Here is a 24,779-nt window from a genome sequence, read left to right as displayed (position 1 = left end):
TATGCATCCATGTAAATAGGTTTGTAAAGGAGTAGCGTGACCTATTTCTGCACACGCGCTGCAGCATTGATTTTGTCAACCATTTGCTGCTAAGGACACGACACAAAATGTTTAACTTTCTTCCGGCTCCGACAATTAACCGACGGGCCTACGTGACAGCCGTTGCTCCTGCAGTCTCGAGGGCTAACGTCGCAGTTGTAAGCGCTGTATTTTAGGTCCCATACTTACAAAATTTGTCTTACGTCTGTGCATTTTCTCATTGACCAGATTTCGAGCGCCCTTGTTACTGGAGATAGTGATCGGCGCGATAACGAGGCGAGCGCCACAACTTCACGATGATGATAAATGGCAGACCGCATGCTCGTGGAGAGGTTTTGTTAAGGCTGACCCAAAGTGTATAAAAATATATCCGGTGTGGTACATATACCTGCCGGCAGGCGGCGTCACTTTATCCGTTTGTGCCTGCGTAATTTTTTACTTGGGACACAACCTAACAAATCCCACGGTATGCTTCATCGCTTGAAATGTTTGCAATTGCTAGATACGCCGCACTAATGACGCGGGATAATGCTATACAGTCGATATGCAGTCTATGCAGAGTACCCAGTCTCTACAATCTGCATAACTTATACAGTATATACAACCGGTTGCTATAACACAGTGCTATACAGTATGACTCGGTCGATCTCTTCATGCCTTCGATACCATAGGCCCCAGCTAACCTTAGCCAAGCTGTTCAACAAAAAGAGATTAGGAAAATACAGTACGAGATGCATTTATAGGAGCCACAATCCATTTTGATCAGAGATCTGACGACCAAACGCCGTAGTTTTTTTTTTAATCGTATCTTGCACCATTTCTTTTTAATCTGTTTTCTCGTTAACCAGCTTGGCTAACCTTAGCTGGGACACCCTATATAAATCACAGCGCCTCGGTCCTTACTTTTGCGTTATCGATGCGTTAGAGGACGATTCGAGGGCATTTGAAGCCACGCTTGATTTATGGCGTGTTAAGAATGTTCTAGCGCAACCCTCGCTATATGCTGGTCAAATCACGCTGGCCAAAAAAAAAAAAAAAATAATTTTAGGGACGTGGACGCGAGAGCGCTTACGTATGGATCGAACATTATAAACCTCCGGCCCTTTTATAAAGCGTCTTCCGTATACAAACGCAAACAGTTGTAGAATTAAAATAACATTGTCATGGTTAGATAATAACTAAGTCTAGTGCGAGTGGCGTTTATTTAGCCTCGTCTTGCGCCAAGTGCGCCCATCTGTGCAAGCTTCATTAAACTGTGCGACTTTCACGCGACGACGACAGCGCTCGTCTTTCATTGGTACCCATTCTTTTGTTATATTTTCAATGATCATCGGATATACGTTCCATGCATTGAATTTTCTGCCCATCCTCTTAATTATCGTCAGCCAGAATATTATCGGCGCACTTCTTTTTTTAAGCTCATTGCATGATTCTGTTCTTCCGTCCCTTCCGGTTGCTGATTGCGCTGTCGTGGAGTTCACTTGCAACCGCTTTACTATTGTTTCCAAATTACGGTATGACACTCAGCAGAAATGCCTGCCCACTTATCGGATATTACGATATACCGGTATTACCGGAAGCTCAGTTTATGACTTGTATATGTTTTCTGTACGAATATGTGAACCATCCCAGTTCTGCTCTGTAATGCTGCTTTTTTATTTGTTTTTTTCCTCACGGTCTGAGTTACTCGGCCTTGATAAACACACAATCACGAGGTGTATAATCGAGGATTACTTTAAAGTGACCTAGTGCTTATCCTAAACGCTCACCCCTTTTTCAGACTGTTCATCAGTAATCTTCTTCTTAAATAAAATTCGTCTCCCTTGTAGACGCTATACAGCTAAGCTTCACCGGAAGGAATCGCAGGCCTCCTTCCCTGTTAGTTGACAAGACAGTGGCAGCCTACAAACTGCAGGTCACTGAGATGTTTGCGGCTAATTTTTAGCTCTGTTCCCGGTTTATTGTTACAAAAGCTTCTCGTATGCATCAAGTGGACAACAAAGCGGGAGATCACGACTCGCTGACTTAAGCTCTTTGTGTCTCGTATTTATTTCCTCCCTCTCGTCTGAAAAAGAAAAAGGAAAGAAGAAAACTTTGCTCACTATAGAGAGTTCCTACAGATAGTCGGAATAGTGTTAGCGTCTGCGTGAATCTTGATGATTTAATGAACCGGATACATTTATTGTAATCTCACCCATACTGTAAAGGCCATACCTGTATATAGAGTTTATTTAGCTGCAGCGCATCTGTGGCAGATGGCACAATTGTAACGTTTGTCCTAAATTACTCGATGAGACGGCCATTACTTCTGCTGGAAATAAAAATGCCTAATAGTGACATAGCTACGCTAATTAATTTCTTAATTAATTACTTTACGGCACATATTTGAATAAGCGCATTAAAGTTGGTGAGTTCGCAACGCGTATCCACTGTGAAGGAATTCTCATGACTGCACCACGCAATTTCGAGATATTCATTCGAAGCGGATACGCTTTGCCAGCTCACCGGCTGTAATTCTTAGATTCAACCATGTGCCGCAAAATAAATGATTAAGAAATTTAATTACCGTAATTATTTTAATAATTAAATCAAGCGCTTTCCTTTCTCGTAGAACTAAGGACCACCTCATCGAGTAATTTAGTCCTTTCTCGTAGAAATAAGGACCACCTCATCGAGTAATTTAGATCAACTGTTGTACTATCTGCCACAGGCAATTTAATAAAAATTGGTGCAGCTGAAAAAAAAAAAAGACCCTGTATGTCTGGCGGTATCCCCCTTCAGGTTTCTCGATAAACCCAATAATGACATGGACGTCATCCGTTGTGCCAAACCCCCTTTCAAAAGCGTGTTTCGTGTTGTAATTAAAGTCTGGCACTGCCGAAATCTATAAGAAACATCTTAGGTAATACAGTTGAAACTCGATTTAACCAGGTGATGACCACGGTCGAATTATTTCGTTATATCGGGAAGTTCGTAAAATCGAGAAATGAATTTTTTGGTCCTTCGAAATCTGAAATTGTAACGTAGCGACACGTAAAGGCTACCTCGGCATTGTATTTGCCGCTAATCCAGCCATCTGTCGCACAAACCATGAAATAACGAAAACAACCACCGCCGCCCCTACTGAGGCGGTGTTGAGTCGGCTGTTCCATGCATGCGCGCGGCGTGAAGGCGCTCGAAGAAGAACTCGTCTGTGTCAAAATGATAAAGAAATAATCGCTTTTTTTACTAATTTATTTCAGGAAACGCTTCGTTAAATGGAGTTCGGCAAAGTTTGCTTCGTTAATTCGGGTTGATGGTAACATTTAACGCCATGGGCACATGTCGTGGAATGTAAATTTCTTCGTTAGATCGGGAACTTCCTAGGATCGATTTTCGTTAGATCGAGTTTTAAATGTATCTTACACGGGACACAGAGCAAGGCGATGGGCCTATGTCTTTGACATTGGCTTTCTCAACATATTGCGTGATTTAATCTCCCTGAACTGCACAGTGGACGCCGAGGTGGAGGGTTGCGGATGAATATTGTTTAGCTGGGGTTCATTAACGTGCGCCTAAATCTAAGCGCACGAGCTCTTCTGCATTGGTCCGCGTATAAATGCCGTAGCCACGAACTCGTGTTAGGAAACAGAACGAGCCACTGCGACGGATCACTAATGGTGCAAGAACATGCGTAACATAACAGCGCTATAGGGCTGCACGAGGGCGGTTATCTGCGTGTCGTTGGTAGGCAACGTTGCCTGGTGTGATCAGAAGAAAATGGTGAAAAGGTTATTTGCATGCGCCATAACCATTACAGTGGAAGTTCTCTAACTCGAGTGTCCGCTCGTAACCGAGTAAGTGTAGTTTGCCTAAGGACTACGCGTTGTGTTTCCGCATCGCGCCATTAGTTGCCGGGATAATGGGATTCCAATCCATTTGTGATTTCTCTATCTGTGGTACACAGACCTACGGTGGATACTACCAGCGTGCCTATCGAAATGAAGCAGTCGGTTGCTTCCATTCTCTGTACGTGTCACTTAACGATCCTTGCTGAACAATTGTATTATGTAGGTTTCACGGCGCACATCAAGAGCTGCAAAGTCACCATTATATATAGCAGTAGACTGGCTATCAATAATAGACACCTGGAATATCCCAGCGTGTGTCTGCATATTGGAGCATGGGCGATATTGCACTTCTCTTCGGCGGAAATGCCACACTGCCACGAGCCCGCAGAAGTCGAAATTTTTTAGGCCAAGTTATGAAGCAAACGTTTGAGCCGCCATTCTTTTGCACTCTCGTTGTTCCTTGACCGACGTTTACCTGCCATGAAGTATACAGTCTCTCGATCGATAACATGCATCTTCGTTGCTCGGATTAAAGTGCTATAGCATGTAGAATACAGATATGCAGTACATCTGGCATGCTTCTGATGTATTGAAAGTAACGCAGCAGCCTTGATGCGCTCACACTCATTAGGCCTACCGGAGTTCATTACTCGTGATTAGGTTGTCAATTACAGAAACATTCCGGGTAGTTTACGCAATGACGTGCAGTGCCTTTGCACACTTGAGGCAGAGAGGTTAGTTAGACGTGCGTCAGGAAGGCTGCCCCGCTCAGAGGAAGAGGCACTAAATTTAGAACGAACAGGCAAGTAGAACAGATAGTTCACGCTTACAGTGGGGAGACACGTGTTGTTTCTAACTTTAATTTTCTCTTCTCTTTTCTTTTCTTTTTTTCTGTTGTGACACGCAAAACAGCAGAATTTAACTTTAGTTTTAAGCAGGACAGAAGTGCTGCCACGTTACGGGCACAGAAGACGAAGAAAAGGTCGGTCCTTTTGTTTTATGCTGCGCCCACAATGACCATTTCGGCCAGGATCTCCTGATTTTCCTGCGTGAATGACGCGTTACAAACATACCTACCTGCTGTGATAAAAGCTCTAATAATTCATAGGTCTTTTTATATCTTACACGCATAACCATGGGGCAAGCAGCGGAAAATGGCGTGCGTAGTTCAAAATGCAGTTTTACTATTATTTATTTATTTGTTTATTTTTTGTCTGCAAGCTTGTTGCACTGTGGAGATCGGACATGCCGCTACGAAACGTCACTACCATCACATCCTTGGGTACTCCAGCTTTCTCCTATAAGCGCACGGAAACGCACCTGCCCGCATGTAGTATAAAGCTCTCCCTCCGTGAGACTCCAAGCAGCTTCTGTAATCGTCTCAATGCGACGACGGCAGCGTAATCAATGCGACCAACCACGACAAGTAGAATAAGCATTTTTTTGTTTTTTGTTTTTTTTAGCGCCGTTGTAGTGAAGAACGCCAACACGTCCCAGTCCGTAAGCGACCGCCTCCCGGTGGTGTACCGCGTGTGCCAATTACGCAGCGGAGCTTCGGGGTCACTGAAGATGGGGGCTCGAATCGTCGATGGCGCGCAGAGGGGAAGTAGTGTTCGCTCCGCTGCTTCCTCGCTCTCAGATTATGGGAGCTGGCCTCTCGAGACAGACGATCAACAGACACCGCGAGAAGGAAGCCGACGTCGTCGTCGTGTTGACAGCGCCGAGTGGAGAGATTAGCGCCGACTGGACTGCACTATCGGCAGCACGCACGTGAGACACAGGACGCGCAGTCACAGATCGACATTCGAGGCCACGTGCGCCAAGCTGTCTACCGAAGGCGGAGACGATGCCGCAACCGAATGGACGTCTGAAAAAAGAAGAATGTCTCGCGTCACAGGAATATCGCTGCTGCTGCTGCTGCTGTTATTGCTGTACCTGAGCGTTAAACAAAATGGAAGACCAGTAGAGACGAGGCTCGTGGCCTGCTCCCTCTCGCTGCCTTCCGCAGCCTTAACAACTATCAACGGGCAGTCATTTTCACGTTGGTTTGCTGTTGCGGCGGCATAGCGGTTATGTGTTCTTCCGCTGATGCCGTGTTTCCAGTGTGCCAGTGTTTCCGCTCATGCCGGAAAACTGCCGCCATCATGCCCTCATGGTAACAGTAAAATAAATACCTATATAGTACCAAGGAAATGGATGCACTGCGTCGATAAAAAAGAGCCATTCACCGAGTTCGCCACAGAATCGCTGTCGTATTCACACGTCTTCGCGCTGTTTTAGGCGACACAAAGTCTGATTTATTCTTCTTAGATATACTTAACGGCACGCCTATTTGACGGACTATTACATATATGCATGTCTCAACCTTGCGTACCTGCTGTTGCCCAGCTTTCAGAAGTTGTCGGCCTGTGTGGCTGAGCAAGTTCCGAAGCCTTAATCTTGCTCGAATGACTGCGCTCATCGATCTATTGTTTCCGAAAGGTCGTGCCTAAACTCGACATGAGGCTCACGAAGCTGAACCACGGGGCCAGCCTGTCGTCTGGTGCTCGTACTCTGCATGCGGTGTGTTGCCCGTGGTGTCTGTCCACTTCTTAATCGCTCGGCGGGACGTTCATACGTGTTTGCTGGCACCGAAGGCGTATGCCTTGTCAATGGCACGGCTACTGCTTTTACGTGCCACGAAAGTGCGCCACACCTTGGGTTAAGTCTATCGCAAAATCCGGACTTGCCCCTCAATAAAACGATCTAATTCCGAAATGGCATCGACTCAGTGGTGTTCTCGCCTTAATCATAACTGGTAATCGAAATTTTAACAGGAAACGTTAGACAACCCTGCCTCCTATTATGACAATAAAAAAAATTATTTCTGCAAAGCGGTACTTTATACAAGCCTGGGCAAATATTGCGGTCGGCTGAAGTTTTCCTTGACCCTGCAGTACCCGAACACAGTTCACGTCAATGAAAATGGTAACGGATTGTTGACGTTTATTTCTGGCCACAAAGAGTACATTTGCGAAAAAAAAACACGAATAATTTTTTTAAGTTATAAGATGATTACGGTATCGATAAACTAAATAGTAATTGCTTTGGTATGGTATTCGCTGTTGAAATTTTACTCCAGCTCATCAATAAAGGAACAATGGCTTTGCATAAAATTTTCCTTGCTTAAAGAAGCATTTTGAGACATCATAGTCAGCGTGCAATATATGATACATTAGGCATTATAGGGTTAAGATAATCGCTGGCACATATTTGCAAAAAAAAAATAATAATGACCTGAAACTCGTTTTCCCGTGATGGGCACTTAAAAAAGAGACCTAATAAAAGCGAAAAAGTTCGAATAATTTATTAGCACTAAAACATAATTGTGAAATACCGAACATATCAGTCAGCACTTGACAAACCCTCACTGATTTTGTGTCCTTTTGCTGAATTTTTCCAGGTTATGTCTAGATGACACCAAGCATGGGCAAGAACATGAAAAATGAAGCGATCGAGTTACGGTAAGTCAAGCATTTCGTCATTCTTCCACGCGTGTAGCACACGTACAAGGAAAACAATGATATTTTCCTTGATACTATATTTCTGTGATCAATATATGTTGTGCTGCTGGCAAATGAACTGCAACAAATTATACAAAGAATTAGGTTATATAGAAAGAAACCCATATTGGGGGGGGGGGGGAGGGGGCTCCTTTGAATTTTTTACCACTCAACACGTGCTGCTCATGTGAGCCAGATACGCCCTACTGGATTGGCACATAGAGAAATACAAAGATATAAACTGCTACAAATAAGCGACGGAGAAAGTAGCGTTATAAGTAATTGACATTTTCAAAAAGAGTTTGCTTTTCTGCTACAGCAGCAAAAAAAAAGAAATAATGCAGATAAACGCACCACTTGCACTGTGCGTCGTGACTTTAGAAATCCGTTTTCCTCGCCAGAGCTGGAACGCGCGCTATTCGTGGAAGTTCTTTGGCTGCAATGTCTTTTCCCGCACACGGTAAATGGGAACATGAAAACAAAGCAACACAAAAAACAAAAGCGGACGAAGGCGTCAGCGCGAAGCCAAATGCTCCTGTTTCTTTGTTGCCCTCTTTGTATTCCGTGGAAAGGACGCCGTGAGGCATAGTAGCAGTGAAACGCATGTTTCATTTTGCGCAGCTAATTCGACTGCGACGCTGCTATTCGACTATACTACGCTGTGTCCAAGCCGGTGCACGTGTCTGGCAACAGAAATACGACGCTACACTTGGCCTTCGCCACGGTTTCGTCACGGCTGTCCCCACGTCGCATTTCGCCTCCGGGAAACGCCTCCCGCAGCCGAGCGAGCGACCTCAAGGCCGGCGATTCCCTTCCTGACGAGCGGTGAAATTACACGCGCCTCCGATGGAGAAGGAGCACGCGATGACGCGATACGCTAAGGGACGATGACGTTCGCGCGGAAAACAAGCCCTGGCAGAAGCGTGTGTCGTTCTGCCAGTCAGGAAGAGGCACGTTTTGCCATTAATGCGAGGCATTCCTCGCCCCATATCCGACATTTCGCTGTATAGGTCAGTCGGTAGATAAGCGAGTAAAGGTGGCTCGTTCCGTGTGTCTTCAATAGACAATGATTACGTGCCCCACGGATTCAACCGGGATCTCACCAACCACATAAGGCCAACAAGGCTGAAGCGAAAGCAAGCAACGACAACAACGACGCAGTTCTGCGAGCTGGGTTGGACATGTGCATGTCGTTTTGAAAAGAAAACGCGCGTCCGTTTCGCAGAAATCTCGGCCCATACTCTCTAAGCTTCTCTTAGTTCTGTGCCGGAGGTGATTGGCCATTGCGGCAAGGATTGCCTCGTTATCACGACGATCGTAATCGTGAGTGAGCGGACTCCTGAATGCCGGCCAATGAGGGAACCGCTGTCACGTTCCCCTCATTGGCTCTTTGCGTCTGACGATGACCTACGTTTCTCTCAGGTCTTGGCACACCTATTCAAGTGATGTTCTCCAGCACCTCCCGTCGATCTAGTGATAGCGAAAGCAGCGAGAGAAAAGGCGGGGTTTTCAGCCACGAGATCGTCCGGTCTCCTACCCTATATACACTAGCGGTAAGGGAAGGGGAGAAGAGAAAGAAGAAAAGAATGAGATCGGGAACACTGTGAGCACACAGTAGGACGCACAGCAGGACTATGAACGGTCACTCATCCATTTGCACTTCAAGAACTCGAAGTGCGCGAATAGCTTTTTGCGTCAGTGACGGATGTGACGCGGTCCGAGTAATCCTTCACTTTAAAACTCCCGTGGATTCACTCTCTCACTAGACTATAGTCGGCGACAACCTGAGAGTGCTGTGAGAAACAGCGCTGTACAGCTCAAAAAGAATTTGCATAGATGGGCGAGCCAACTACGTTCGCTTATTTTCGCGACGTCATGGCAGAGGCGAACCCTTTCTTTTTTTTTTTTTCGATCACGGTATCTCTGAAATTAGAAGATAACCCTTGGAGCGCGGAGGCATGATTTGGCAGATGCTGTGCGAATATATGAGCGGAGCTTGCACTGAATTCTTTCCTGGTCACCGAGCGTAGGAGGTACGCGTCGATGTCACGTGACACACTCTGTCTCTGTCGCTACGCTCTCTCCTTCACAGCGGCGCGCCTATTCCGTGCCTTATACGCCGCAGTACGCGCCCCAGTATTTCATACTTAACGTAATACGCGCCCTAGTATTTCATACTTAACGTCGCCATCCTGATCTCCGCGTCGTGATAAGGCATTATTCTGGCTGGCTACATCTGCTTGAATTGTCTTGCGGTTCAGTGCGCATTTCCCGTCACGTGGCCTTAATGATTGCTAGAAACGGCAACACCCTGAAAAGTGATGGGGAGATTTCTGCTTAATAATAATAATAATAATAATATTAATAATATGATCTGTCTGGTGCTTCCTTTCGCTCTCTCTTAAAACGAGGTTCAACTATTGGCAAGCGTCAGGAAAAGTGAGTACTGCTTTAAAAAAGAACACAACATAAAAGTTAGACGAATGGAGGGATTACTTTCGCTTCTCGTGATTTTCTGGAACACTAGTGCAATATTACATTTTCCGCAACGTTGCCAGTGCATACCTCCCTGATGTGTATACAAGTAAGCAATTAAAAGATGCTAAGCTCAACGGGACTTTGCGTCACCGAGATAACTATAACCTGGGGCAATTTATTTTTTCATGGATTTCTCGTAAGACCACGTTTGCTTCTAGACATTTAATTATTCGGGCTGCTAGCGTTCTTGCTTTGGCACTCCTAGGCACGAAATTAGGAGTTGGATGCGAAGCTCCTCTGCCTCTGCTTCTCCTCTTCTTTTTCTTCCCCTGAAGACACAACTAAAAACCTTCAGACAGCTAGAGACAGACACAAGTCAGACAGAGTTGAATGTCAAGCTCGCAGAAATCGTAAACACAAATCCTAGCCGAGTAACTAAGTCATAGTGGAATAGTGTCGGCACCCTTACAGCACAAGTCGCAGAGGCTAAGGATGCTAATGCGAATGCGTGTATGGCTCACTTCATTTCTTACACACCGAGTTTTCTTGGCAAGATGGACAAGCTTAATCGAGGAACTCGTTAAGCAACTCGTCACCTTTCTCCGCCCTCCTCCTTCCCATTAACTTTTTTTCTTCTTCTTCGTTTGCATAGCGAAGCGAACGCCAGCGTAGCAACTTCCAAGTTCCGCATAAATTGCGTATCATATTCTTTTTATCTTTGGTGAATTCGCCCTCTTACCAACGTCATCATCAAAGTGGAAGATGCAGCAATTAACCTTGAAGAAAGAGCAAAGCCTGCGCTCAAGCAAAAAACAAGGTGTTGACTACGTTCCTGCGACGAAACGATTGAAGCCAAGACCATGACTTAAATAAGCAAACATGTTCGTCACTAACTAACCGCGCATGGCTCCAGTGGGCTTAGTAGATTTAGCTGTTTCATAGAACACAAGCGACGTGCGGACTCGAAAAAAAAAAACGGCAAAAAACATTCATCTAAGCAGGGCGTCGCGCGTCGATTTGTCGTCCATCCTTTAGAAATACTCCTCTGTAACAAAAAAAGAAAGAAAGAAAGACAGCTATGATTTACCAGTCCACCTTGATATTTAGAAGCAAGACATACCATAAGCGCGGGATACGTTAAACAAGTGTCGATGAACCTATGTTATTTATGCAGAGCGTGTTGGTCTTGGTTGATGAATTCATCCTCTCATATTTATTCGAAGAACAATGCAATTATTGCAAATATCGTGTTCCTTTAAAATGCCCACCACTTTGTTCGCACGGGAAATTGCGTTACTTCAACAAGGGTCAACATTCCTGGAACAATGCATAACAAGAAGGCATTGCATCAACAAAAGGGCTGGTCACGCAGGCGCGACTATAAGCTGGCGTTTATCTGAAGAAACTGAGTATCATGAATTCAAAACGGAATATTTTGTTGTTGTCTCTTTAGGCAATTCTTTTAGCGAATTCTTCAGTTAGGTATAGCACTTAGCATTGTGATCCTTAATTGTGATATCGTGCCTGCACGTTCTATATATACTATATTTCAATTTCCACGAATAAACGCCAGTTCGTAGCGCCCGAGTTGCCTACCTTTTCACCAAAGTTATGTCTTCTGCGCTCTTTCTAGAATGTGCAATAAAATGGCAAAGTGTTATCCTCAAGGTCAACGTTCTTCACTGACTTTTATCGCACTTCACTGCTATATATATCACATCCTTATTTATCATGCCATAAGGGCTTTAGTTGGTCAAACTCTTTGTCTCTTTCAAAGAGAATTACCTTGTACGATGTGAGGTTAAGTGCCTGCCGTTGACAGCACGATAACGTCATCCTCCCATTCCTGGCTCACTACACTCTACAAAATTTCGTCCCATCGCTCTTCAGTGAATAAGGAGCGGAGATTCACTCACTCGTTGCCTGTAAACTGACTTTCCTTGCCCTGCTGTTGATATACATTGCCTTTTAAATCGGTTACTGAAAAGCATGAACACATTCAGTACGTAAGTATAGGTGGGTTTGCGGTCGAAGCTTGCTGTGGTGTCTATGCGTCTCCCTTCTGTCCCTGTTTTCCAATTTCGCCTTCCGCGGAGTAACATAAATACTGCCTTATCTCTAGCTCTCGCTAAATCAGTGTCGTTCTGCTGTTCGACGGTGCGATCGTCTCGAAAACACGCATGCACGACACTCGAACAAGATATCGAGCCCTCGAGGCAAGATATCTCCGGAATCGAGTGCGCGTGTAGCCCGGCCATATAGCGACGGGCCATCTCGGCAACAAACACTTCGCCGCTTTATGTCGTTGCAACACGGTGAATATCGCTGGAGCACAAAGTGTTCGCGTATTCGTGTGTGTGTGTGTGTTCTTTAGCGCGTTTCGGCCTTGATGTCAAGACGACCAGAGACAGTAGAACTCCAGTACGGCACCGGAAATCGCTGACGCTAGCTCCCGGGGGAGGGAAGTTGTTTCTCTGTCTTTCGCCCATCTCTTTCCATCCGTCAAGTTAAATGCTTCGGAGAGTGCGCTCTTTGTTGTGTTGTCATTCCGGCGGGGGAGCAACCAAAACTTTTTGTCAAGCGACGAAGACACAGGGAAGAGGGATGTTTTCGAGGCTTTCTTGCGGTTCCGCGGGATTTAATCGTATTGAAAGTCCGCAGCCAGTAAGTGGATCCACTCCTTTCATCATTTGTTCTTTGAAATATCCTTTGGCTCTCATTTATTGCGGTGTCTTCACGACGGAGCGGTGCAGCTGCTGAAGGAAAAGGAAGGAAGGAAAAAGTGGAGAAGGAAGGCAGGGAGGTTAACCAGTGTAGCCTAACCGGTTTGCTACCCTACACATGGGAGCGGGATGGCTGAAGGAGTAGTTAGCAGTAGTCCTATAGTAGTAGTCGCAGCAGCAGCCACACAACTATTATTGCTACTACCACCACTACTTCTACTGCTGTTACGACTAACTACTACTGGTGTTACTACTGTTACTGCTACTGATAGCAGTAAATGTACGAATAGTAGTAACAGCAGCAGTAGCGATAATAATAGTTGTACTTCTATTACACTACGATTCGTAGTAGTAGTAGCAGTGGTAGAAGGACGAGGAGTGCTGGCTATAGGGGCTCTAACGCTTCTGCTCCGAACCCAAAAAGTTTCTCGATGGGTCCCAACAAAACGGGCGCCGGGCCTCCTCCTCCAAAAAAAAGCTTCCCTCTCGCCATCGCCCCCGTCGCCTTTCGATCGGCGGGCAACTGTCATCTTCCGCGACCGGGCATAACCGCGCTGCTGCTGTACCACTACACACAGTAGCGTCGCCGGCTGGCTGCGGGCGCGTAGCGGCGCGGCGTCTTCGGCAGCCGTGCGCTCTCTGCCGGGCGTCCCTCGGACGAAGGGGGCATCCTCCGCTTCCTCCTCACGGCGGTGCCGTATCCGCGCGGCGCCTTCGCCCCGCCTTTCAGTCGGTGCGCGCGCTCCGAGGGGCGCAGCTCGAGTTTCGCAGTCCACCAGCGACGGCAGCTGCGAGCGCTCAGCACAAGCGTCGACACTTCCCGCTTCCCTTCCGCAGCGGCTCGGTCAAGGGTGCATGCTAGGATAACGCTTCTGGTGTAGGAGAGAAAAGAAAAAATATATATATACATGCGAGAAGGGGTTCGAAAGGAGAGGAAAGCTTGTTCCTTCTTTTCTCCTCTGCTTGCTCTCTGCTAATCGTCGTCCCGTGAGAACAGTATACCGTCGTATCGCCTCTCCTCTGGGCACGTGCGTATGTGTGTACGGTGCTGCCTCAGGGGCCACCGCGTGAAAGTTTCATTCTCTTCCGGTTCACAAGAGACCGGCGATCTTTAGAAGAGAAGAACAACGGTCGCCTCGCCGACGTCGCCAGTGTTGGTGGTGCCTGGCCTGCTGACCCTTCTTTCGTCTCCGAGAGCAGTCATCGTCGCGTGACCGTCGTCGACGCCGAAATAGTGTGGGCGGGATAGGAGTGTGCTCAATAGAGGCTACCGGACTGTTGTCCTGTCGTCCCGGGCTCCGGACCATTTTTGCCTTGTCTGCTCGCTCGCGCCGACGTCAGCCGGTCATTGCTTTCCTGCTCACTTGCTCGGCGAGCGGAGGTGTGCCCCTTCGTGTTCTGCGATGTTGTTCCCGGAGGACAAGTGGCTATAACGGTTGACAAAGGTGGGTGCTCCCTCCGGTGTCCCTTTCAGACGCGGACATCGTCATAGCCGTAATTTATCTCTGCCGTGCGCAAGCCTGTCTGCGGCCAATCAAGCCGACTGAATGCGTGATGTTTCCAATGCGTTTGCTACGAGTTCAAAGACGACACACACGTGAAGGAGCGACCTTTGTCCTCATTCTCGTCGCCCCCCCCCCCCCGCCCCCCAGGAAATTTCAGAAATATTCTACAATCAATTTCGCAATTCGAGCGAGCGTTACTCCATTCTTAACGCAGTTAGGAAACAGGCTATTTAAAATAAATTGGCCATAAAGTCGTTCGTAGATATTTATTCACTATGAAGGTACTTTTGCTTCTTTTGCCATATACCCTGGACCTCCTTCGTTTGCCATATACCCTGGACCTCCTCGTATGGTATATAACCAAGGAGCTTTTCGGTATACGGTTCCCTGAGAAAATAGGCTACCGAAGGGCCAGCTGTCCCAAGTATCAAGAATAAACCCAAGGGACTAATGAATGTAGGAAAAAAAATCTGAAGCAAACAAATGTGTAAAGGAACAAAGGAGTGTCAAAAGGCAGGATTATCCGGCACGATTTCTCGAGGCAGCACAACGACAGGAAGTTGCAAAGGTGTAGCCATTCGTTGATTCGTTCTGTTATAAGGCGTAGTTTAGGGGCAGCTTGTTTTCTTTAAGGATAACGCTTGGAACTGAGGGGCGCTTGCTTTATGGACGTGCGCTTTTTCTTTCTTTTCTCCTCTTCCTTTTTTCTTTGTGCCGGACGCGTAGCAGCAATATAATACGCGCGCAAAACTCAAATGTCCAGAGACATTTTTAGCCGTAAAATATCACGTTCCCGGTACCACTTCCAAATGGCGCACGTCAGTAAACTCGCCTACGCCAATAAACTGGCAAATGTGTTCGCCTTTTCAATGGGGAATAACTTGAAATGGCGCAAAACCTCGTAGTGGATTTCCGTTTTTCCCCTCATCAGGGTAGCAAACCGGATATTGCAACCTGGATAACCTCCCTGTCTTTTCCTTTATTCTCATCGCTCTCTCTCTCTCTCTCTCTCTCTCTCTCTCTCTTGCGTTTAACTCCGGCCATGCTGTGCTGTTGTATTCCCTTTCCAAGAAGTGCAATAATGAACTACGCTTATTGAACTGTCAATTTGAGGAAACTATACGGCACAACCTGTTTCGCGGCAGAATGGCAGTGCATTTCGTATTCTATTGTAAACGTCTCCTGTGCTGCGGAAACAATGACGTATTAAATTCGACGCTCAGAGTATGGGTGCTCATGATGTCGAAAGCTGCTTACCCAGTGGCTACGACGCTGTTGTGCGCGACGTCGCGGGTTCGTCTCCCCGCCTCGGCGGCCGCACCCGGCGGTGAAATCGACATGTCAAAGTTCCCTTGCTCTGATATTCCGGTGGACGTTCGCGAGTAGATGAAGCACCTCGAAAGTATTCCGGAGCATCTTCACTACGACTCTCGTGGCAGTAAAAGAAGTTCCGTACGTAAACCCCCGTCAGTCAACTAGATGTTTAGTCCGGATCAAATATCAGCAATTGAACTTTTCCTTCTTCCTCAAACAGGCACAGCGGCGATGCCACTTCGCGTGCGGGCTTCCGAAAAGCCCTGCGACACTATTCACCAAAATGGCAGGCAGTGAATTGCGCAGAACATATACAGGGTGTCCCACGTAACTTGAGCCAAACATTAAAAATATGCAAATGCCACGTAGCTGGACAGAACCAAGACAATGCTGTTTGCCGTCGCTTGGAGATAGATATCTTTTTCATACCGCCTAATTAGACGATTGGTCTTAATTATTTATCAACTTCTCAAATATTATAATTAGATCAAAAGTGCCAATGGGACAATCCTAGAGCAACCTGAAAAACTCCGATAAAGCTTCTGTTGCTCAATACATGCTACATAAAATTGATTTTCCGAGCGCGAAAGGAGCCCGCAAATACACGCAAAGTGCCTCGAGTGGCCAGTCGGGCGGCAATTTTTCGTGTATTCGCGGGCTTCTTTCACTCTCGGAAAAACACTTTTATGTAGCACGTATTGAGCAACAGAAGCTTTATCGGGAGCTTTTCAGGTTGCTCTAAGATTTTCTCATTGACACTTTTCATCTAATTATAATATTTGAGAAGTTGAATAAATAAGGAAGACTAATTCTATTCTTAGGTCGAACGAAAAAAATAATCTGAGTATCTCCAAGCGACAGCAAACAACACTAACTTGGTTCTGTCCAGCTACGTGGCATTTGTGTATATATCTTTAACGTTTGGCTCAAGTTAGCTGTGGCACCTTATATAAACGAAGTGCTTTTCAGTGCATGTAAGGAAAACGCAAACCAAGGAGGGCGGAAAGTCCCAACGACGAGCTAAGAAAACTGGAGAACCATTTTTCTCGGATCAGGGCCAGTGTTGAATTAAGAATGGAACGAACGGGGCAATGAGGGCGGGAAGTTAGGGGCAGTGTGGCCGCAATGCTCACTTTCGACAGTGGTGTAAAGTGATGTCCTTAAGTCTCGAAGAGCTCCGCTAACCTGAAAAAGAAAATAGTATAACAACGTAGTTGGCATAGCCTTCGAGGCGTTTTACAGTAGCGAACATTCAAACCTTTCAAAACAAAGCTTTATTTTCCTCTCACGATGCTCGGAATTCGTACTGTGTTAACCTGTGCATGGGTACTTTTTAATGTCGTGCATCTCATTGTTCGGCGACGTGACAGAAATTAGTCCACCACAGCTTGGGTGGAGATGACCTTGAACGGTTGCGATACTGCAGCAAAGTGCCGAGATGAGCGCTCGAGAAATTCCTTAGATATTCACCGCAAACACAACAGTAGCAAGTCGCACCAGCGGCTACGCAGAGACATCGCGTTTACGTTGACAGCGGGCGCGGACACATTGACAAAAGCATACGTGCCACTTTTCTGACAGACGCTAGGCGTGCTGCCAGGTAAATCTCTCAAGTTCTAGTTCCTTTATCTCTCTGTCTCTCTCTCTCTCTCTCTGTTACTCCAGTCACTGTAGTATGTCTAATATTGCGTCTCCATTGCCCCTAGTTGCGCCCGTACATAGAGAGTGCTCGTGATACTAGAAGAGACCGGCAACTCAGCTGACACGCAGAGTGCGCTGTAAGACACGTCCGTTAAAGCCCCTATAACGTCCGTGACATAGCAGCGCCGTTACCTTCAATTACATGGAAAACACGTGTTCCTTTCCTTATTATAGTTTTTCTCTCTGCGTGTGTGTGTGTGTGTGTGTGTGTGTGTGTGTGTGTGTGTGTGTGTGTGTGTGTGTGCGTGTGTGTGTGTGTGTGTGTGTGCGCGCGCGCGCGCGCTTAAACGTGTGGAACGTACGCCTCACGGCTCCGTCTTTTGCATGAGAATTTCGTGGGCATTTTACGGCAACACTGAATGATAACACTACTAGACTGCTTCGCTTTATCGCCAGGGAGAACTGCGGCGCAAGCCGTTTTCCCGGAGCTCATCCGGTGAGCAGCCGTCTGCTCACGAATGCTTTCTAAAGATTTCGTCTGCTGTCTCAGCGCACGTGACAGCTGTATTTAGGGGGGGGGGGGGGGGACAAGTAGATGCACGTCCCGCGCAGAGTGAGCATCGATGTTTTAACGGAACATTTGATCGGGCAGCTAGTTATGTAGTCTCGTTCTGGTTCCTGCACTGTTTCACCAGATGGCTCAACGTGTAAAGGAAGTGCAATTGTGCGCGTGACGCAACGGCGACGACGACAAAGGTGAAGAAGGTCGAGGTAGTCTGGTGAGGCCAGACACGAGGGAGAAAACGAGAGAGAAACATGGCGAATCAGTCGATTACCGAAAGTGCACATACTCTCGCAGATTTTATTCCATGCCCCGTAAATTTCACGATGCTGCGTTTTTTTCGTGTAGCGGCCAACTTCGGATCGAGCACACACACGCACCCTCGCAAATGCTTCGTCACGCACCTTTTCTAGCGCGGCCATTTTGTGGCCACGTGTGATACCGGTCATGGTCGGTTGGCCGGAGCGTTGTAAGGAAACCCTCTGGTTTATCTTATATCTGTGTTGGGAAGGCTACAGTGTTCGTATAGTGTTAATTGGATCTACGCTAAAGAACCTCACGGGGTCAAAATTAACCTGTAGCCAATCATAGCCTATAATGTGCAGCTTCGGTTTAGCTTCGATTTATCTGCGAAGCTAGCGGTAAGTTACTATTCGCGCATATAATTCTTGTTAATTAGCTCTATACGTATATATTATACTGTGTCGTTTGTTTTCATCGCCGTAGTACGGCCCAGTATACTAAAGGCCGAATAGCAAGAATGCTCGCCGCCCGCTGTCACTGGTGCGGCAGTACCGTTGTAACCGAAACAGCCCGTATTCGTTCTTCTGTGTAATAAATAAGCGGTCTCTGGCTTAACGCCTTTACGTAAGAAAGGGGAAAAAAAAGAAGAACGGTAGAGGCTAGTCTTTACCGGCCAATACCACAGGTGGTATCGCTCTCGCAAATGGCCGTCCCCTCGAAACGCCAGTAGCTGTACTTCGGCCTTTGCGATAACGACGAGCCACTCTGAGCTATCGACGGAGGGTGACACATATCCGTAATCGCCTGCTTTGGCTGACTGCGGGCGCAGGCGTGACCGTAGCAGCTGTTTCGACGACGAAACTCTCTATATTGCCCTTCTTTCATTTCTTCCTTCCCTGCTTTCTATATATAGTGATAATTTGCACTGGAGGCTCAGAATATTTATAGCATGCTTTAGCGAAGCTGTTCTCGGTTTCCTGTGCTGGCTGTGACGTAAGTTCAGACGCACTGCGCCGGCCGAGAGAAGGGGGAAAATGTTGATATCACATTTGCGGCTCGACACGACAGTGCGAAACTTTCGGCACAGAATGCGTGCGCATATGCCCTTGAATCGGCGAACGCGTACAACACGCGCTGACGAGGGCAGCTGGCGTCGTGCGTAGAATGTGAGAGGTTGACGAATGGGAGGAATGACGAAAATGGTCGGTATTCCCGGAAACTATCGTACGTCGCAGCAATTAGCAAGCAAGCGTCTGCGACCCGCCGATGGCCTCCCGCGGCAGCATAAGCGAAGTTGTGTGCGCTTATTCAGGGATCTGTTTTGTCAAGTACTTATCAACGAATGAGGGAGGCAAATACATATTTTTAATGGCGAGTTTGACTTCAGAAGGAGCCGACTGTCATTGAGCTGGCTACCGTAAAGCTTAGATAGATAGATAGATACATAGATAGATAGATAGATAGATAGATAGATAGATAGATAGATAGATAGATAGATAGATAGATAGATAGATAGATAGATAGATAGATAGATAGATAGATAGATAGATAGATAGATAGATAGATAGATATGCAGGGATTGCATCCTGTGGTTACTATTTTATTTCGTTTACTTGTACTTACTTGGAGCACTTCGAAGACCGCACATTAAGAGTACTGCGATCTTTATGCCGAGCGTCAACGTACATTTGGGCATGTTCCGCGGCTCCACCCATGTGCTCCATCCACGCACTGTCCAAGCATTAGCATGAAAATCATATTCATATTGAGTAGCAGTAAGCAATCATAAAACAGTGCTTTTAAAACGAAGCTTTCTTTGCCAACGTTCTAGGGTTTGGCGTGGCTGCTGTCTGGTAAGTCAGTCAGCATCTCGGCGGATGTATTCTTTGAGCATTTCGGCGTGGCTCGTGAGTCGTGTAATGCACAAACATTAAAAAAATCGCATGAATAGTATTTACTTAATGGCTACACATTTCTCATCTAGCAGGAAAAAGCGGGACAGTACGCAGTCTCAAGAGAGAGAGAGAGAGAGAGAGAGAGAGAGAGAGAGAGAGAAAGGCAAAGGAAAGACAGGGAGGTTAACCAGAGATTATCTCCGGTTGGCTACCCTGTACTGGGGGAGGGGTAAGGGTATGCGATAGATGAGAGAGAAGGATTTAAGAACAAATTAAGAAAAAAAAACCAAAGCTATGAAGGCGCTGCTGCGGTGTTTAAAGGACACTGGACTTTCTGACAGATTGTGACTTCACTGTGCGACGCAGGATTCTACGGTGACACTGCATAACACTAGGAACGCCTTTGCGGGCTGCGTGACAGCGCCCACAGAAAGAGTTTGTGTGTACGCAGTCTGAAAAGTACGAGTATTTTGCTTGGCTGCCGCATACTTGAGTCCCTTTGTTCGACAAGGATTCGCCAGAATACTCGTATAGTGAAGCGACATACTCTGTGCTTACAAATTTTTCGTATTCCTTCTTTCTTTTTTTAATTGCGCTCTAGGGTATGTGGCTGTGTCATGGAGTTGAAGCAAGGTGCGGGTAGCTTCAATGGCCGAGTAAGTGTAGTAGAACGGAGCTCTGACTCCGGGCCTTAATTCCGGTCAGCTTTCTTTTTCCTTTCGCCGTCAGAACAGCAAATACGTTTAAGAAGGACGGTTCGAAGCTTCTTCACCGTTGAGACCGCGCTGTTCATCTCAAGCTAAATATTTACGTATACGCGACCCTCAATCTAGCACCCTCCCAAGGTTCGGCCCTTCCGCACAGAAGCACAGTCAGCACAACAGACCTTTCTGAATGTTCAGACCGCCGGAAGTTCCGCCTCGCCAACTCGGACTGTATTTTGCTTGCGCTGGGTCTTCCTGCCGGAGTTCGGCGTGCGCTTGGAGTAGAGTACACTCAGCTATACGCAGTTTTCTAGTGCAAGCACACCATTATCGCAACTTGCATGCCATTCCCTCCTCTTATAGCGAACGGAAGTATCTTTTTCCCGATTGCATCCCTTTAGGCTTTTTACGGGGCACAAGAGAGAGAAAAAAAAGAAAGGTAAAGGAAAGTCAGGTGAAGTTAACCAGATATGCGTCCTCTTCTCCAAACTCCTCTAGCCAAACTTCTCTAGCGTCTGATTGATGTGGTCACTAGTTTCAACGCAGCTAATAACGAAGAGGTCGATAGTAGTTTGCTGTTCGAGGATAGATTGATTGTGCACTCGACGTGATTAATCCGCGCTCGCGTCGTTGATTGCTATTCTATTTGTCAGTACACTCGGCCGCAAAAATTTACGGACAACGGGATTTGAGAAAATGTTCAATTTACGAACAGCCTGTAACAGTAGTCAGCGAAACCGAACATCACAATGTTTTCTTTTTATTCATTGATTACCCCGCTTAGCCCGAAGGCGCTGTAGCACGGGGGTTACAATGTCGAAAAAAAAAAACACATCTTCATTGACACAGCACACTTGCTGACTTGATAGGCGATTGCATTCGCTAATAGAGCGAACAAAAAATGAATTAACATACATATTAGTTCTAGTGTGGTATTCTAATATATTGAAACGATGATCAGTACGTGCAGAGACGTAATGAGGCCTGTGTAAGTATATTTCATTTCGAATGTCGGTTTTACGACGACATATTTGATAAAGGAGCTTCAGTCGCAATTTTTTTTTCACGAGAGGAATTTCGCATCCTATTTCATTCTTCATAGTGGTACAGCTATCGGTTCTCGAGTGCGGGCATAAGACAAACCTTGCTGCTCTGTTATGGATCTTTTTACAAGTTGATCACTTAATGTTTTTTGCCATGGGTCCCACGGCACAAGCATATTCGAGCATTGGTCGAACGTATGTTAGGTAAGCAGTTGATTTCAAACAAGGCTGCGCGTGTCTCAGATTTCGATGTATAATGTTGAAGGTACTGGCGGCCTTAGCAACCACTGTATCGACGTGAGCATTCCATGAACAATCGGTTGAGAATGTCACGCCTAAGAATTTGTAGTGTAATTTTTGCTTCGCTGTGTTATTGCTGATGACATACTCAGAAGTTAGCTGGTGTTTATTTTTTTGCGTGTAGAAGTAACATGAACGCATTTTTTTAGTATTTAAGTTCATTCTCCATCTTGAACGCCATTCAAGAACACATGCTAGTCACTTTGTAACATAGCAACGTCATCTTTTGTCTAATTTCTCTATTTAAGACGCAGTCATCGGCGAACAACCGTATACTAGAACTAATTTCTGAACGAATGTCATTTATATATTTAAAAATAAAAGTAGCCCCAAAACTGAGTCGTGTGAGACACCCGATGTGACATATACGAAACTGTATTTCTTGCCATTAAATACTACGCACTGTAGATGGAACGATAGATAGTTTTCGATGCAAGCTAGAACTGTATGGTCAATATTTAGTGATGCTAGTTTTCCTAAAAGCAAAGGGTGTGAAACGGTAGCAAAGGCCTTTTGAAAGTCCAGGAAACGGCAATCAATTTGTCCGCCGGTGTTGACATGAGGTACAAGGTCATGATGAAATTCAATCAGTTGTGTTATGGAAGATAAATCCTTAAGGAACCCATGTTGTTGTGAAGCCACTAAGTTGTTTGCCAGTAAATGTGTCATTATCTATTTGTATAAAATGTGTTCTAATAATTTACATGGTATGAAAGTTAGTGAAATGTTGTTCACGTTTACTAGCAGAGGGCTGTAAATGCGAATACTAGGCTGTGTTGTGAGGCTGCACAAATGTTCAGCTTTTTCTCAGATCTCGTGTTCCGCAAAATTTTTGTCGTTGACTGTACATGTAAAAGGTATTGCGAATGACCTGCGGCCAGGCGGTGATGCCGGCTTCGATCCCAGAGCAGACGAATCTTTATTTTCAACTGCTCTTCTGGGCGGACGTGAACCACTTTGTGACTGCACCTCCCTCGTGTGGATCATCGCAGGTTAAGCCATAATACGAAAGAGCCACATGCTTGGCGTGTTTGTCTCATCCATATTTGGAACTATACAGCGCGAAATTGCGCAGTTCGAAAAAGAAGACAAGGTGGACAAAGCGCGGACGTTCAGCACTTTTTCCGTCTTGTCTTCCTTCTCATACTGTGTAATTTCGCGCTGTAGTTTCCAGTGAGACATATTAGTCTAAAGGTTAAGGCACCTTGGTATGAACTGAAGTTTCCGGTTTACGCAAATCCTGACCCTTAAATGAGCCGTCGTTAGAATTCGCCAGGCTAATCCCTTTAGGTTAATCGCTCAGTATCTCGGCATTCGATCTAATTGTTCGTGTGCTCTTAAACAAGTCATTCAGTATTTAATCAATGGTGTTCGATGAAATAATTTTTGAGTGCTCCCGTCATATAAAAATTTATTAATATCGCAAATATTTGGCACAGCGCCTCCTGATTTATTGTGTCTCGATTTCACTGCAGTTTACGTGGTTGTCTTAATAAACTAATCCCTTTATTTCTCATCTCATATTAATCCTACTTTTTCCTTTATTCCTCTTACACCATTTTACGTCTGGGAGGAAGCAATTATAAGAGCACGGCCAGTGTCGTTTTCTTCTATATCAAGAAAGGTACCGCGGGGAATATTTTCTAACGCGGGAACTACTGAGTAATTAATGTAAGGTCAGGTTGCAAATCGAGCAACTAAAGGCGGTAACGCGTTCCGTTCACAATGATTCACGCTGTACGCTATTGGACTCGGTCCGAAATTATTTCCCAGTGGCTGCCTGGACATTGCGGGATCAGGAGAAATGATCAAGCCGACAAACCTGCCTGAGAGTCACATCAAGAACAACACAGCGTTCCCATTCCTCTTTCTTGAACAGGCGCTGCAAGGCAGCTTCGTCACCTGGCAGGCAAGCTCTCTTTAACAGAGCGGAGCGAGAGAGATATCAAAGAGAGGAAAGGCAGGGAGGTCAACCAGGCGAGCGTCCGGTTTGCTACCCTACACTGGGGGTGAAGGAAAAGGGGAATAGAAAGAAGAAAAGAGGAAGGAAGTGATGACTATGTGCAGTGAAGCACCGTGACACTAAAGTGGAGTTCCATAGGTGGTGATCTGCGTTGATCACATCTGGGACGACCAAAGGGCCAGTGGTAGTTGCGCGAATAGAAGGCTGCGGGTGAGCTATGGGGCTTACTCGAGAATTGCAAGCACTGGATTAAGAACATTCAGTACTTGCAGAGCACTTCGCGCTGACGGAGTATGCAACTTGCTGAAAAGTACACGAAGGGTATCTATGAGCGACCGAAGCATCACAACCGCTTGCTGGTCTTCGGACAATTTATCGGGAGTCTGCGCTGTGGGCTCTACCGCGGCGCGCTGTATCCTTTGATGTGACTATGGCACCGGCTGTGGCACCGGCTGTGGCGTCGGCTGTGGCATCGGCCGTGGCTCCGGCTGTGGCATCGGTCGTGGCTCCGGCTGTGGCATCGGTCGTGGCTCCGGTTGTGGCTTCGGCTGTGGCTTCGGCTGTCGCTCCCGCTATGGCTTCAACTGTGGCTTCAGCTATGCCATCGGCTGTGGCCCCGGTGGTTTCTCAGGCTGTGGCTTCAGTTGTGGCGGGGGCTGCCGCTTTGCTAGCGCGGGCCAAGCTTCAGTATTGGTGCTGTGCGGCACGACCTTAGACTCGACTCCGCCAGGCCTATGGGGCAGAGGGGGAGGAGTTGTCGGTTGTGACGCGCTCTTCAAGGAGGCATCTGTGTTCGTTGAAGTGCGACGGCGTCGGGAGCGTCGCTTTCTGACAGCCGCTACAGCTTCCCGACGTGATGAACGGTCTCTCGCCATCTGCTTCAAGACCTCCCGTTCCTTCTTCATTTTGGGACAGTCCTTTGACCTAGCATCATGGGACTCAATGCAATTGGGGGACTTGGAAAGAGTGGCTACACAGGAATCTGCAGCGTGGGGCT

General features: G+C 46.5%; 1 protein-coding gene across 5 annotated transcripts in view; it reads left to right on the top strand.

The window, feature by feature from the left end:
- LOC142572185 (adenylate cyclase type 5-like) overlaps positions 1-24,779 on the top strand; it is a 308,272-nt gene that overhangs the window by 140,958 nt on the left and 142,535 nt on the right. For 4 of the 5 annotated variants that reach the window (XM_075681117.1, XM_075681118.1, XM_075681116.1 and 1 more), the window contains exon 2: positions 7,312-7,372. In XM_075681117.1, coding sequence (XP_075537232.1) covers positions 7,323-7,372 — 50 coding nt within the window. In that variant the 5' untranslated portion in view covers positions 7,312-7,322. Of the gene's footprint in view, positions 1-7,311; positions 7,373-13,352; positions 14,058-24,779 lie in introns of those variants that run through there. The other variant, XM_075681121.1, reaches the window with a different exon arrangement.

Source organism: Dermacentor variabilis, chromosome 2 (genome assembly GCF_050947875.1).
Source record: "Dermacentor variabilis isolate Ectoservices chromosome 2, ASM5094787v1, whole genome shotgun sequence".
NCBI lineage: Eukaryota > Metazoa > Arthropoda > Arachnida > Ixodida > Ixodidae > Dermacentor > Dermacentor variabilis.
Note: the sequence above shows the minus strand (reverse complement) of the source record. Positions and strands in the feature narration are given on the sequence as shown.